Genomic DNA, 16,237 nt, shown 5'->3' with positions numbered 1-16,237 from the left:
TTCGAAATAACACAAAATTATTTATACGAACTCATGCCTGACACATCTGTAACTTAAAAAAAAATTCTTTTTTTAAGATTTTATTTATTTATTTGACAGAGACACAGCGAGAGAGGGAACACAAGCAGGGGGAGTGGGAGAGGGAGAAGCAGGCTCCCCGCAGAGCAGGGAGCCCAATGCGGGGCTTGATCCCAGGACCCTGGGATCATGACCTGAGCCGAAGGCAGACGTTTAACGACTGAGCCACCCAGGTGCCCCTGTAACTTCAAAATTTTATTGTTTTATTTGGAATTTCTTAAACTATGAACTATTTAATTTTTAGGTCTTTTAATCACTAAGATAAGCTCTTCAATATTTAAAAATATTAGCTACTATCAGTAGGCCATATATTTTTGAGAACCTCATGAAAGCCACAGATTTATACCCCAGATTAAGTGCTCTTTATCCATATAAATAAAACATTTTACATAATTTCAGAGTCTCTCTATGGACCACCTCTCCCATTCCAGGCTTTAGAATTACAATCTAGATTGCTCTTGCAGGTTACGTAGAGTTATTCCTTCTGAAATGTAAAGATGATTAAATAAGATCTGATTATTATCTAATGTCTGTTACAGAGAATAGGACTTTAAGAACTGCTGCGTTCACCATCTTCTCTAAAACTTAAGTCTCTAGAATACTTAAAATATGAGTGATTCTTCAAGCTTGAGACTGAAGCATAAAAATGATGCTCATCCACTCCCGAAGAAATACAACCCCTAACCATCCATGGATTTAAAACAAATAACACACACACACACACAAAAAAGATACAGAATCATCATACGCTACCTTGTCATATTTACTACTGGAGCCAAAGCCAAAAATTAGAAGATGTCCATGAGAGTCTGTGCATGCAAAATGCTGACCATCAGGAGAGCATTTGCAGTCAAACACCGCGCCATGTCCTTGGCCTTCAATCTGAAATATATTTAACCAACAATCAGAAAGTTGCCATTAAATATAAAGAACTGGTCACTGCCGTTACTAAAATTTTATGATAAAAGAGATGTAGAAGTATACATCCCAATGAAGTGAAGGTTAAGTATAACAGAGTACAGTAACAAAATTTGTGAATACTCATCAAAAGTGCCAGATTAATAGCCTTGAAAAACAAAGTGTTCTCTTTATGCACACACAGACCAGACACAATTCAGGAAATAAAACATCAATTTCCCCCACCCAGAGAATTCTGCTTCATGTCTTTAAGCCACATTTACAATGTAATTGCACCTTACATTTCATCTTATCTGCATTTAATCAAGCCCTTTCAGCAAAGGCTGACAATGTGTCGTAACTGTAGCGATTTTTTTTGTTAACTCTCGGAAGTAGTAGCCAGAGATCATTGCTCACAAGACACTAATTTTTTTTCTTTTTGGTAATAAATTCCCTTGATGGTCTGACTCATCTTTCAAATGGTGAATTTCAAAGGTTAAAGAAAAGGTTTTTTTTACCTGATAATTGTTTTCTGTTTTCCAGTTCCATTAATCCAGAACGAATGGGTTTCTCCCTGCAACCTGTCAATCAAACAGAGGTGGCCAATCACCACTCTGAATTTTTTTTGCTCTCAGTGCTTCTTCAGACTATGTTCCAGTTGAAACTTCTGTAGCAGTGTTCTGAAAGAGGTAAAAGTTCTAGCCTATCTAAAGCACATCTAGGGACTGAATTTCAGAAAACAACTAAAATAGGGAGTTGACTCCCTAACAAATAACAACTAAGGATGATTTTCAACAAATGCGATTGGATTTCTGGATTAGCAGAATCGGAACACACACACATTATCAGGTAAGAAATACCTCCTCTCTGTTCCGGTATCCACTGATCTAGAACAACTGAATTTTACTAGCAATATCCCAATATTCCAGGAAATGCTTAGAAAAGAGAGAAGTGGTAATTTTCTTTCTTTAGTGTTAAAAATATGGCATAGGGATGGATGTGCTGTTCACCAAATATGGAAGTGAAATTAAAATTTAGAAGAAGAATAGTTGATTTCTCAAGGAAAGTTTGCATTTTGGTCAAAAGAGAAACTATCACTCTAAAAGAAAGGGTCCTGCCTAAGAAGTTAATATATTATCACAAATGGGATTGACTCAAAAAGAAAACTAGTTTCTCTTTAGAGCTTGTTGAGAAGAGGGAAAGAGTGCACTGGTGTAATGTATTTTGGATAGTGATAATAATGGAAAAGAAATAAGAGTAACTTTCCTTAAAATTCATCATATGGAAGAAAATCGGTAAACTTATCTAATGACTGATACACTTAAAGATTTACCATACAAGCAAGAAAATGAAATCATAAATGAAACAGGATCATCTCTTGGTTGTGAAGAAAGTTGGAGAAGACAGCACGCAAAGGGAACTGATTCCAAGTCTATCTAGCTTAAAACTATTCAAAAAAGAGAAAGAACTATTTCTCCAAATTAGCATACAAGCATTAGTAAATATATCTTAGAATTTGCCAAAAATGAGATACTGTACAAACGCAGAAATGTCAGGATTCAGGTCTCTTTTTCAATGTTTTCTAGGCAAAATAAAAAGTTATATGAACTATTATAAATAACCACCTGAAAAACTTATCTCTAGAAAGAATTTTACATCAAAAATTCAAGACTTAAGAATTCAAACTGCCTTGGCTATGTGCTGTTTTTATTTATTTCAGTTCAAAATTTCATAAAAGATGAAAAACAAAAAAGCAACAACTTATAAATCTACTTTAATATAATAAATGCTTCCAGAAATGTAATACTATTGCTATAAGCCTATGGTTACAATTCTAAGTACACAGTAGAACAGAGGAAGAGATCTGAAAGAAGTCTGACACAGCAATGACAAAGGATATTTGATAGATGTTCATGAGCATGGTAGCCTTCACATGATGTTTAGGCAACCTTGCTCTACATATTTTTTTTTTTTTTATTGTGGGGCAGGCTATATGAGGATCAATCAACCCTATTTCTATGCTATCTACCAATGTTGCCAAATTTATAGTTAGTAGATCTTTAAAAGAATACTTCAGAGATGTAGAACTTATAAAACTCTAAAAAAGCAAAGAAAAAATATCAACCCTATTGAAGATCACTATGTAACACATGACATTTGAATATGGCAGGACAGTATCAATTTTCTTGGTATAAGGCATCTGTGTAACTTCAAAGTGACTTTTATATAGACAAAAGTTCATTTCCACAACATCAGAAAAAAGTAAAAGCACATTATTTGCCATTATTCACTAAAGGAGGCACTGAAAGAATCTACTCATGAATCAATCAGAAAAGCTGTCCATAATCTTATTAAAATGTCAAATTTATCTTTAGTAATGGCTCCTCTGATAATAAACACGTAACTACAAAATGCAGACTAGGCTTTCCAGCTGATACAAAGGAGGAAAATACTTTACTTTCTCTATATAACTAAATACACTATAACTGTTTTAATGATTATACTGTGATTAAGGTAAGCCAAACAAAAAAGAAAGTAAAGTATTTCTCTCTGAAAATGATTTCACCTTCTTAAATCAGGCTTAAAGTATATAGAAGAATTCCAAAAGAAAAAAAAATTAATAATGAAGGCACTATAATTCATGTATAACTAGAAAACAAGCTTATATTCAAAACTGAAAAGGATGAAGAGGGGCCTGGCTGGCTCAGTTAAGTGTCCCACTCTGGGTTTCGGCTCAGGTCATCATCTCAGGGTCCTGAAATCAATCCATGAGTCCAGCTCCGCCCTCAGCATGGAGTCTGCTTGCCCCTCTCCCTCTACTCCTCCTCTGGCGCTCTCTCTCTCTCGAATAAATAAATGAAATCTTAAAAAAAAAAAAGATGAAACATCTTCTCTAGCCACATTAAAGTTATATGGGCCTATCATAAAATTAAATGTAATGCTTAACCCAAGAATAAGTCAACATAAAATTTAATATTGTACATAACTTATGCCAGTATTTAATGTATGCTGTAGAAAATTAAAAACCAGAAAGAAAGGATAATAATGACAAATATTCCAAGTGAATTTCAGATGAACTACCTCTCATAAAATCAAGCATGCTTAAGAAACATTTGGGACATATGTAAATACAGACCACACAATAAAACTCATACACATTAAATCACAATTAAGGAAAGCTGAGAAAATCCAGGCTGCAGTATTTACCAATAAGTGCAAAAATTTCAAAGAGAATAGGAGTTAAAATAAAAAATTTATTCAGCAATTATGATACAGAAGTTATTTTATTTTTAAAGCAAGAGATGAAAGGATTAGATGAGTTGTAGTAATAATTCCTCATAGGGAAATTCTCATACTGACTAAAGAATTCTAGAAAGAATTCCAAGAAATGAGTAGTACAATGTTATTAATTTAGAGGTTTATAATGAATTTGGAAAAATACAAAAAGAGCTTTGATGATGATGTCATATTTAATGAAGTATGCTAGTACCTTTTTCAAGGCAGAATACTATCCACAACTTCTAATGTAATTTTTGTGAAGTAGAAAGATAAATAATTAAAGATGAATAACTAAATGAGGCCTATGACCCAAGAGACTTCTCTGGTAATGGGCAAATCACCTAATCTCTCTGTGAAATGACAGAGATAATTTAAATGGTCATCAGAGTCATACTGCGTTCTAAAATTCTAACATCTGATATTCAGGAAGACTTTTTGGAAGAATTAGACAAATCTGGAAATGAGGTACGCTAAAAGTACTAGAATGCAGACTAAAATTACAGGGTCTAAATTACATCAATCCTGAGGATCATACATACAGGTGAATATGACAAGTATGTCATCTTAGAGAGACTCAACAGAAATCAGGGACATGGGTCTTAAGCAGAATCATCCTGTTAAGGAATTATTCCATGTCTATGACCAGGGTCAATTTTTTGATCTCAATTTTTTTTTTTTTAAGATTTTATTTGAGAGAGAGCACAACCGGGGGGAGAGGAAGGGGGTTGGAGGGACAGAGGGAGAGGGAGAGGGAGAAGCAGGCTCCCCGCTGAGCAGGGCACCCGATACAGGGCCTGATCCCAGTACCCTGGGATCATGACCTGAGTCAAAGGCAGATGTTTAACTGACTGAGCCACCCAGGTGCCCCAACAGTGGTATATTTTTTAAAAATGAGCGAGACTGGGGCACCTGGGTGGCTCATTTGGTTAAGTGTCCAACTCTTGATTTGGCTCAGGTCCTGGTCTCAGGGTCATGAGACTGAGTCCCACCTCGGGCTCTGCGCTCAGCAGGGAGTCTGCCTGAGATTCTCTCTCTCTCTCTCTCTCTCTGCCCCTCGCCTGACTAGCACATGCATTCTCTAATAAAATCTTAAAAAAATAAATAAAAATATACCACTGTTTAGAAGGGAGCATCTTACCTAGAAATTTAAAATAAAATTAAAACTTTTATTTTTTTAAGATTTTATTTATTTGAGGGAGAAACAGACTCCCTGCTGAGCAGAGAGCCCAATGTGGGACTCAACCCCAGGACCCTGAGATCATGACCTGAGCTGAAGATAGACACTTGAGCGACTTAGCCACCCAGGTGCCCCAAATTACGAATCTTTTAAGTACCCTAATGATTCTGTGATATAGACTCATATCCCAAGAATAAAGCAGCTGGGAAATGGAATTTATGCTAAGAATCAGCCTTACAAAATCCTTATGTATAAAGAACTTTTAAAGTTTATCTACCTGGGGAGAAATAAACTTAATTAAGAAAATACACTAGATACTGTTGTCATATATATGATTAAAATACGCTTTTGCCACTTTCTAATCATTATTATAGCTACAGTATAAACAAAAAATATATCTTAAGGGAAGTTATCCACTCTAATAGTCTAGATGTCATCAAACTACTTTAAAAGACCTTTAGTAAATGAATGTTTCCTTTAATACTGAAGATTCTTTAATTTATAGTTAACATTATTACGTATGAATTAAAGACAGCTATTTAAGTAAATTTGTGTAAAAAAGGAAACTGCTGTAACTGGCTTGATAGAACCAACAGATATATAAAGTGATTTTGAAGAATCAGCTCTAATTTTCATCAAAAGAACATTTATTATCAAAATAACTCATCTTCAAATCTAACAGCATTCTGTTTACCCATATTCCAATTTCACTGAGGGATGCAATATTATTAATCAGTCCTCCTTGTAATCTATTCTCCTCCTTTGTCTGTTAAAATGATATTAGCATAGTACCTAACACATTCTCTAGAGATTTTGATCTCGTCTCCATTTGCTAAATATGACTACTTCTAAAAGTTTAGTTTTAAGCCCTCCACACTGCTCTATCTCCATGATGTAAACAGCATTCTACATGGAAGACTTCAACATCTCTTTTCACTCCTAGCCCCTCTAAGTATTCTATCTCCAAGTGCTGCCCGGCCATTTCCACACAGGTCATCCAACACTACATCACAATAAACAGATAAAGATGAACTAAAAAAATCAGTTTTTCTTCACATCACTCATATTTCCATTAATATTTTTAATACAATGCTCTACACACATTAATCAGTTTAATTTCAATTATTAAATCTTCTGTCATTATCCAGCCCTAATCCTTCTATCAGTCACAAAATACCAAGTCCTATACACATATATTTTTCTTTCACAAATTTCCTACCACCCAACCCCTATAGATTTTCATTGTGATTTCACTGATAATAAGTAGTTATTCCCCAACCTATTCAACTTTGTACCTGAAATACTACTGTTGGCAATCAAACTTATTCCCTTGTTTCTAAAATATAAATATAATCTGCCAAAAATCCCACTATGTTAACTATTCTTTACACTAACAAGATAACATAAGGCCATCAACAATCCACCTCAACTTACATGCTTTTCATCTTATCAAAATCTCTTCCAAACATTCTAAATTACTGTCTGCACATCTTAACATTTGTTACTTGTTTATAATATTCCTCTTATTTATAAAATTAAGTATCTTTCTTACTGACTCAATTTTTATTTCTCAAGACACAATTTTAGTTCTTCCTCCTCAAGAAAACTTTTTCTGACCATCCACCCTGAAGTGATCCCTCCAGCTTCAGATATAGCAATTATCTTTTCTCATATGCCATGCTACCACTGCTGGCTAAAAACAAGGACCATCTCTTATTCTTCCTTATCCCCATGTTTGTCCTTATGCACAAAACAAACACTCAAATATTTGCTTAATCGAAGTGTCTTTCACCTGTATGTTTATATTCTGTAGAATTGTACAAACTTCCCTGTAGAACTATCAAATCTCAAACACCCTTGTGATAGTAACTCATAGACCATGTCAAAGAATTACATGAAGTAATTCACTAAATATAATACAAGATGACAAGATACAGAGACAAACTCACATTCATGGCAACAAATTTTAAGGTATGTTTTTGATACCGAAGATGAGAAAGAGACAGACAGAATCTAAAGAACCCCAGAAACCTGAAAGAAAGTGACAATAACTACAGTTCATACTGAGAAGATTGAAGATAATTCCTTACCCAGAGAGGCTGAAACAAGGACTGGAAGCATCAAAGAATCCTTTTAACATAGAGTGCAGATATATGGCATCTTGTTAGATGATGAGAGAGAGGTAATGAAAGAGATGGAAGGATGAAAGCAAAAAAAGGAAGGAGGAGAGAAAGAGAGATTTATCTTGAAATCTTGATTCACAAGAGAACACGATATGAGATTACTATTTTGAGTTTCTCTTTCTGCCTTTCCTAGATATATGCAGCTACAATTGTCTAAAACTAAACTAGAGGTCACACTGAGAACATATTGTCAGAAGTATGCATGTGCAAAAATTCTGAGTGGTGGATTGGCAGCCTCTGCTTGTTTGGAACGTTGCAAGGAGAAATATATTGTTCTGGATTAGTGGACACTGGAACATTTTTTAAAAATCTCAAGTAAAAGAAAGGTTAATTATAAAAATAAGGAAAATTTTAATTAAATAAATAAAAATTGTTATTCAGAATTTACTCATGAAACAACAGAAGTAAAGCAAAACTCAAATTCAGTAAAATTGCTTTCTAGAAGGAGACATTGTACTCTTCAATTAAAATCAAAACCAGACAAGAGGCAACAAACTACAGCTTTGAGTAACATGACAGAAACAGAAAGATATGGAAAAAGAGGGAGTCATAAACACAGCTAGAATAATAGATACAGAGAAAAAAAGGGAACAGGAAAGATAAAGCAAAAGCGCCAGAAACATGAGGAAAGCAACTAATGTGGGGTCTACAAATCCCACTCCAGACATCTTTTACGTACTAATAATCAAATGTCCTAGTAACTAAGAAATTTGAAAGTCTCTTTTCAAATTAATTTATTATTCATTTAAACTTAAGAGTTAAAACTTAGCTATCCCGTGTTAATTTAAGGGAAAAAGAACCATAAGACAACTTTGTATTAAGGAACATTTATGGTTATATTTAAACTCCCAAACTTGCCTCCCTCTTTCAGGGAATTGGAATATCACAAAATCCTTCAAATTCAGTTCAGAGAGTTTGCACACATTTTCAAGTTATTTCTGAGAATTTATCTGCCTTTTAACATTTAACTGAAATTTCAGAACCTTTACTAGGGTTTAGAACAACTCTCAAAGCTGTACTAGGCTTACTGCACTGTATCTGAATAGTTTGGAATATTAATATATACTATCTGCCTTCAACAAAATATCTAAATGTACTTTTATCTTAAATACTTAAGTTATATGAGGACTGTTCAGCTATAACATGAATAATTGACATAGTTTTTAGAGGAATGTTGATAAAGAAAGCTTAAGGGCTGGAATTTATATATATGTGTTTTAAAAAATAATAAAGCTGTCTTATCATAATCTTCTCTACAATATTTTCTTTAGTTTCATTCTTTGGTTCATCAAAAAAAAGAAGAAAGGTTCAAGGTTCCTACCTTATATACTTTTCCAGCAAATGCCATTAAAAGTTTAAGATTATTTTTAGTTAAAGATGAAACAATGGTGGGGAGGGAGCAAGGAACATACACTGTCTATTCCACTTTATGCTGTGTTATATCATCTCACTTGTCATATACTTCTTGTATATAACAAAAGCAAACCCAACACCTACCCCTCTATCATTCAGATCCTCTATTAAGAGGAAATCTAGCAGTAAAGATAAACAAAGTAATTCCATCACTTTTTCTAGACAATACTACTAGCAAGTTGAGAATCTATTTATTAGATTTTGAAATGAAATAATTAGGGGATTATGTAAGGAAACAAGGAATTAAATTTTTATCGCAATTCTTAATTGCAAACCTTGTTTACAAATTTAGGTGGTCCTAAAATAAAGTGTCAGATTTTTTTAAAAGTGTAAGTCAAGGTTTGATACAAGAAAAAAATAATTTTAGTATTACCAGAATGATGAGTATCAGTGCAATACTAATATATCAATGTATTGTGTTTTAAATTTATTAAATGTATCAATTTTTTAATTAAAATTTATTTTAATATATCAAACAAAATTTAACTTTTTGCCTGTGAAAGGCTTTTTGATGATATAGAATTTTTGATAATTTCTAAAATTTCATTTAATTTTTGTAATAGGTTAGAAAGTTACAGTAATATGCTGATTAAAACAAAATAATTATTTGTTACATGATTTTCTTACTTCCTGCAAAGGTATTATGAATTTCAAGTGGAAAATCTAATTATTATAAAAAGAAAAACCAAAAGTAAAGCAGTATTTTCAAAATATACTTGATAACCTGTATTTTAAAGAATTTATATATGAAATTTTTGTTATTTTAAAGGCAGCTTACATGTCTTACTTTCTGGCTGTAGGTTTGTTTAATGGGGAATTTATTTATTCATGTTATAAGCTTTGATTTTAAAACTGAAATGAAATGTTACTTAAGTCTTAATACTTCATCTAAACTTTTACCATTTCTAGTCTAAACAGGGAGTATTCCACTACAGTTATTTATCCTTAAATCTTCCAAGGCACTATAACTAGTCCCTCTACAGAAGGTTCAAAAAATATTTACTAAGTTGAACTTCTGATTACTAGCACAGTTTAATATCAGCATTTGAATTTTTACTTCTCCAACTTTTATGGTATTTTAGTAACTCAAAAAATTACTGGCTTGCTACACAGAGCCAAATAGTTTTAACTACTATAACCAAAATTCAACAGTCAGGAGAGGGTACAGTGAACACAAGCTTCTACTCCCCCCTCAAACTGTTTTTATTTTCTTAACGGCAGTGCTGGATGCTTTATCTTCCATCTGTCCATAGATAAAACAATGAAATGAACAAAAAAGCAAAGAACAAAAAGTAGGTCACTTAGATAACTTATAAATTAGAGACAGATAGAAAAAAAATCATCAAGCTAAATTATAAGATCTCAAAAGATCTACTAAAAGTTGATACCATTATAAAAACATTTTCTCCTGGTGACTTATCACTAACTAGGGGGTGACATATCACTAACTAGGGAGAATTAGCTGTACAATGTCCAACCATTAATTAGAGTTAGCATTAAGAACACAGTAACAACGGACAAAAAAATACGGGTTTAAACCCCAAGTCCCCCTGTAAGAGCTGTGTGACCTAGGTAAACCTGGGCAAAGCAATTCATCTCTGTACAGTTTCTCCATTCATAAAACCAGTAATAATAAAATCTACCCTGATTATAAAACAAAGTTTTCATGAGACCCAAATGAGGTAATACATAGAAGTATTTTGGAAGTCACTAAAAATCTTCCAAAAAATTAAAAGGAGGATCCTTATTTTAATTAGATAAAGTATAGTTCATTTTCTACTTTTTTTAAACGCAGGATATATTTTAAATCCTTTTTAGTCTATGTTTTGTCTTTCTCAGTTTGAATATTCTAAGGATACGATCCAATTCCACTTATTACATAAAGCTGTTTCTTCTGCCCTTTAGAGGCTTTTCTCTTATTCTTGGAACAGGAAAAATATCTTTATCTAAAACTCTTATTAAAACAATTTTTATGACAGTAATGTAACTAATCCCTTAGCTAATTTCAAAGAACATACATATAATATGGCTGACTTCTATTCCTGGCTATATCACGAATTTGTGATGGTCTAAGAGCAAATCACTTCAATCTCAATGTATTCCAATTTCTATAACATAAGGTGGAATATTAGTGTTATCAACTTACCTGATGAGGAAAAATTCACCTTTGTAGCTTAAAGGTGAAAGCAGTATTCAAGTACGAGAGAAAACTTTCCCTCCACTCTACTAACACACCAATGCCTTTTAAAAATATGAAATTACTAAAAAAAAAAGTCACTAATATATGTATAGGCCACAAATTGTTTTCTTTTGAAGCTATAAAAACAAATTGAGAAATAACTAAGATGTTTTTTAAACAGAGATGTCCCAAAAGGGAGCAAACCAGAAACACAAGGATAGAAAAAGAAAGAATTCTTTACCAGCATATTTAAGTATTTGCTTTAAAAAAATCTCCTCTATACACATATCACTAAGGAAATCCATCTGTCACTAAAACTGTACTCCAAATAATTAAATCTTTTTTAAAAAATAAGAATTTGACAAATCTTTATTCTTACCTTATGTACACAAAGGCATCCATAAAGACAGCCAACTTAATTCCTTCACTAATGAAAATTCTATCTTCTTACTCCTCCCTCTAACTGATCTTATTAATTACTTCTTACTACGTAGAAGTAACTTAAGTATAGTATCACTTTCATGAAATTTTTTCACACACCACTGTATTTCACAAATGACACTTTTGAAATTTTTCTTTTGCAAAATGTGCACACACTGTTAATTGTAATGCTTCATAATTCATTACTAGAGGTTTCTGTAATTGATTTTTTAAAAAATCTAAAGATGCTGAAATAGTAGAAATACAAGTTTTTCTTTATTTTGTTGAAAGGTATCCCTGATATATAGGAAACAGATTTAAAAATACGTGACTGTATAAACAGCAGTATTTGAGGAAAACTTTATACTTCATATAGTGGTTACACAGACATGGTACCACTGCACAGTAATCTGTATGTGATATTAAACCACTACAATTCCAATACTCAAAAAAATGTACTAAAAATCTACCTAAGAAGCAAAATGTAGAGGGGAAAGCGCTTGCACACAATAAATATCTAACATACTATAATTTGATAAAAGACAAGAATGCCTTTAATTTTAAAATGGGTGTATTAGGAGGGGGGCGCCTGGCTGGCTCAGTTGGAAGAACATGAGACTCTTGATCTCAGGGTCGTGAGGTTGAGACCCATGTGGGTGTAGAGATTACTTAATAAATAAAACTTTAAAAAATAAGTAAGTAAAATGGGTTTACTGGAATCAGTTCCTACTGTACAAGAGGAGTTTTGAAGTACAATAACACAATACAAATATTCAGAATTTCTTCACATGGTTTTCCAAAATTTTTCTTATCTATATTATATCTTCATACTTGCGAGTTTCTCAAGTACCACTGTTAAAACTATTTTAAAAACCAAATTAGTTATCACCAATATAACTGTATTGTAATACACACAATTTTCTTTTAAATTTAACCTAAGTGTACAATACAGAACTCTTTCTCAAACTTACAGGCAAAATAGCGTCTAAACAAGACTCCTAAGTGGATTTCCTTTGTGATATGCAGAGTACCTGCAAGCAGTCCCCAAATCTTTAACAGCTATAAAATGAAGAGACTGATAATTACCATATTGAAATAAGATCGAATTTTGACTCCTCTTGCCAGATCCCACACTATCACGTTTCCATCGTGACCAGCAGAAAAGAGAACTCTCGGATCGAATGGGTGTGGCTCAAGGACAAATACCTCATCTTCATGACCCTGAAATATTTTTGAAGTGGCAAAGAATTATAAATTCAAAAAAAGGAAATTCAATCAAGCATCAATATGGCAACACTTCTAGAATTTGAAATCTAAGAATTAATGAAGTAGCAAAAATCTTCAAATTTATCAATGTATAATAATGAAGCTGAGCTAATACCACCAATCAAGGCTTTGCTATCATTTGGTGAAACCTGAGAATAATATTGATGCAGCCCTACATACTAAATAACAGCAAGGATCTAGAGTTCCAAGCCAAACCAGTTTAACTACATTTTAAAATTATTTCTAATCTCCCACAAAGACCTATTATCCATCTAGCAAGATTTTTAAGCTAACTTCTTAAAAAGACTTTACTTCTCAATGAAAATAGTCCATTCTATTATTAGCTTCATTATGCCAAATAAAAATGAGTCTTTTTTTCTCACCATCAGGACATGAATTAGTTGACCAGTGTAAGAATTCCAAACTTTCAGAGTCATGTTATTAACTGCAGTTATAACCGTATTGTCATGTCGATCCCAAGCTACCATAGTTACTTTCATTTTTGTGATTTTATCTTCTACTCCTTGAAGGTTTTGGCTGAAAGTGATGGAGGCAGTATTTGTTTACACTGATATTATGTATTAAAATACTAGTATGACAAAAACTTAAATGTGTTTTCTTATAATTTATATTTATATTCATTACATGGATAACTATCACTTAACAGTAATTAATAATTTGAATCAACAAAGAATGAGGGCAAAAATCACTGCAGAGTCAGCAAATCCAGGATTTCAGCACTCCTAAGCCCTTAGTAATAGATGACCTTGAGCATGTTATCAATTAACTCTATCTGGATCCAAGAGTTCTGTGCCACGGCTGCTCACTCTCCATCTTTCACTGCTGCTATCATGCCCTAGAGTTAACTTATTAAGTACTAAAACCAAAATAACAGTTATAAGGTGAAATATAATTTCTCATGGCTGGAGAAAACCATTAGATATACCATATCATCCCTCTGTGACATACTGTATCATCTCTCTCTGACAGATGAACAATACAGTATGTCCCACTTTCTGCAGAAAACTAGCAAAACTTACAAATATTCCTATAGTACTATCATTTCCTTAACAAACCGAACTAAAAAAAGTCATTCATGCAGATTTTCTCATATTTTTGGCAAAAAATAACTTCAGAAATATCCTCTTTCCATCTCCAACAGCATTAATTATTATATAAATCATTTTTACATGGATTATGACATATGATTTATAGGCTGAGTCACACCAACCTATAATATAGCATACTTTAAATGATCTACCTTTATCTATGTAATATTTCAAATTTGATCTCTTACCCTGCTGGACGAGTAGCCATATCCAACAAAATGCTCTTCCATTCTCTTCGTTTAAATTGCCAAATACGTGCTGTCCCATCACGACTCCCACTTACAAATCTGTATTAAAGGAAGCCCAACCCCCCAAAAAAACCACATGTACTTAACTAAAATGTGTTTTCCCAGAGATATTTTTCAAAATACTAAATGAGAGCATTCATCTTTACTTACACAGCATTCTAATACAATTAAAGACTACTCTGTCCGATATTCTCTGTAAAACTAAGAACTTCTGCAACTTTATGGGCTTTTAAAATTTTATACACATACATTCTAATGTGTTTGGCTAGGTGGCTAGGTCTCAAAATAACATTCAACAGTGATTCAAGGCCACTATTTACTACCTTACAAATAGAATCAGTACTTCCCAATGGAAAAATACTGATTTTCCTCTCAATATTAAAGAATGTGACTTATAAATAGCATTTATAAGTCACTTTCTTTCATTTTAAAATAAGAACCTGGGAAAATTTACACATCATTTAAGCTTATCATCAATAAATAGTTCTGCCTCAAATATTACATTGTTACACATTTCAAAACTCTACTAAAAGTTTCCCTACACTTTGACATATATAGAAAATATAAAGGGTAGATAAAAGTCCCTATTATTAAAAGTGGACAAATTAACTAATATAAGTACAAATAAAATGAAGATGTGCTCAGGCTATAGTCACTTTTTAGTATAACTGGTCAAGATCTTTATTTTAGGTAGCTAGTTTGTATATAATTCTAATTTAAATCTGACTACAAGAAATGTCTTAATTTGAAAATTATAAATTGGAATTAAATTTACAAACAAAAATAATTATTTTACCTGTTGCTAGTGTTGGAAAACTGGATACTGTCAACTTTGTCCTACATATAAGCAGATAAAAAAAGAGAATCCTGAATATAAACTATTAGATTCATTTAAATTGTTCCAATCTAATTCTTTTTACCAGTACTTACAGTATGGAACTCCAATTCTGATATTTTCTCTGGCTGACCTGATCCAAAAAAATAAACCCGAATAATATGATCTGTGCTTCCTGTGGCCAGAAACATTCCACCTGAGGAATAATAGCAAACATTTTTGAGTAAAACATAATTTTAAGATCTTTGAAAATTAAATAAAATGCAAGCAATACTACCATGATATGCACTGATGATTAACATTTTATTCTAAAACACTTCATATTTATCTTAAGTATATAATACATCTAAATCTGAACTTAATGAACTTATAAGTTTACAAACACAGCTTTAACTAGGATGAATTTTTCAATACTTACCGAAGATTTCTATTACAAATGACTTCACTAAGTGATTACACAATTTTATATTAAAATTGGCAGTCACCCTCCCTAGAAAACATGTCCTTTAACTCTGCTTAAGTCCCTCTCTTGCCACATTTCCTATCTGTTAAAATCCTATCAAACTTTTAGGGCCCAATTTCTTCAGTAGGTCGTCTTTGCAATTCTGCAATTGAATGAGTCTGTTTTCCTCTGAACTCTTACTAACATTTTGTCTTGTAGCACATACATTTTACTTTGCATTAGTTATTTATATATGCAGTTTACCCTCTATCCTTGGAATCAATACTCTCCCACAGTGTTGAAAACAGTGCTGTATATAACTGCTTACAGAGTACTCTGAAATCATGGATAGTGCCTATAATTGCGTTATTACTAAAAGGAAAATTGTCTTCATGGCAGTAGCAGCGGAAATCTAGAAGTGAGAAATTAAACATGTTTGGATATTAATATAGCAAAAACAGATTTATGTAATTAGTTTGTAATCACCTGTTGAAATACTACTACTATCCACAAGTATGAACTGAAAAGATAAGTAAAACTGGAGGTAAATGTGGAAGGAACTGGTATTAGGAACATTAGGTATTGAATCTATTGATGTTTCATTTTCTCATTATTTCAAATATTCAAATTATAATTTGTTTAAAAAAGATATATCCATTTAAAATGCTACTGCATAAACTCAAAACATAATTGGGGTATCAACATTGTTAT

The 16,237-nt window shown here is 32.5% G+C and overlaps 1 protein-coding gene across 3 annotated transcripts in view; it reads right to left on the bottom strand.

Annotated features, from left to right (window-relative positions):
- Positions 1-16,237, bottom strand: part of PHIP (PHIP subunit of CUL4-Ring ligase complex) — a 132,105-nt gene that overhangs the window by 59,920 nt on the left and 55,948 nt on the right. For all 3 annotated transcript variants that reach the window (XM_028108004.2, XM_028108003.2, XM_028108002.2), the window contains exons 11-16: positions 15,180-15,280; positions 15,046-15,086; positions 14,190-14,288; positions 13,276-13,429; positions 12,713-12,847; positions 832-960 (exon numbers count right to left, since the gene is read on the bottom strand). In XM_028108004.2, the coding sequence (XP_027963805.2) occupies positions 832-960; positions 12,713-12,847; positions 13,276-13,429; positions 14,190-14,288; positions 15,046-15,086; positions 15,180-15,280 (659 nt within the window). The remainder of the gene's footprint in view (positions 1-831; positions 961-12,712; positions 12,848-13,275; positions 13,430-14,189; positions 14,289-15,045; positions 15,087-15,179; positions 15,281-16,237) is intronic.

This window comes from Eumetopias jubatus, unplaced genomic scaffold (genome assembly GCF_037043125.1).
Source record: "Eumetopias jubatus isolate StellerSeaLion01/CBP00866 unplaced genomic scaffold, mEumJub1_p1.0 scaffold_6, whole genome shotgun sequence".
NCBI classification, from domain to species: domain Eukaryota; kingdom Metazoa; phylum Chordata; class Mammalia; order Carnivora; family Otariidae; genus Eumetopias; species Eumetopias jubatus.
This window is presented reverse-complemented; position numbering and strand designations above follow the sequence as displayed.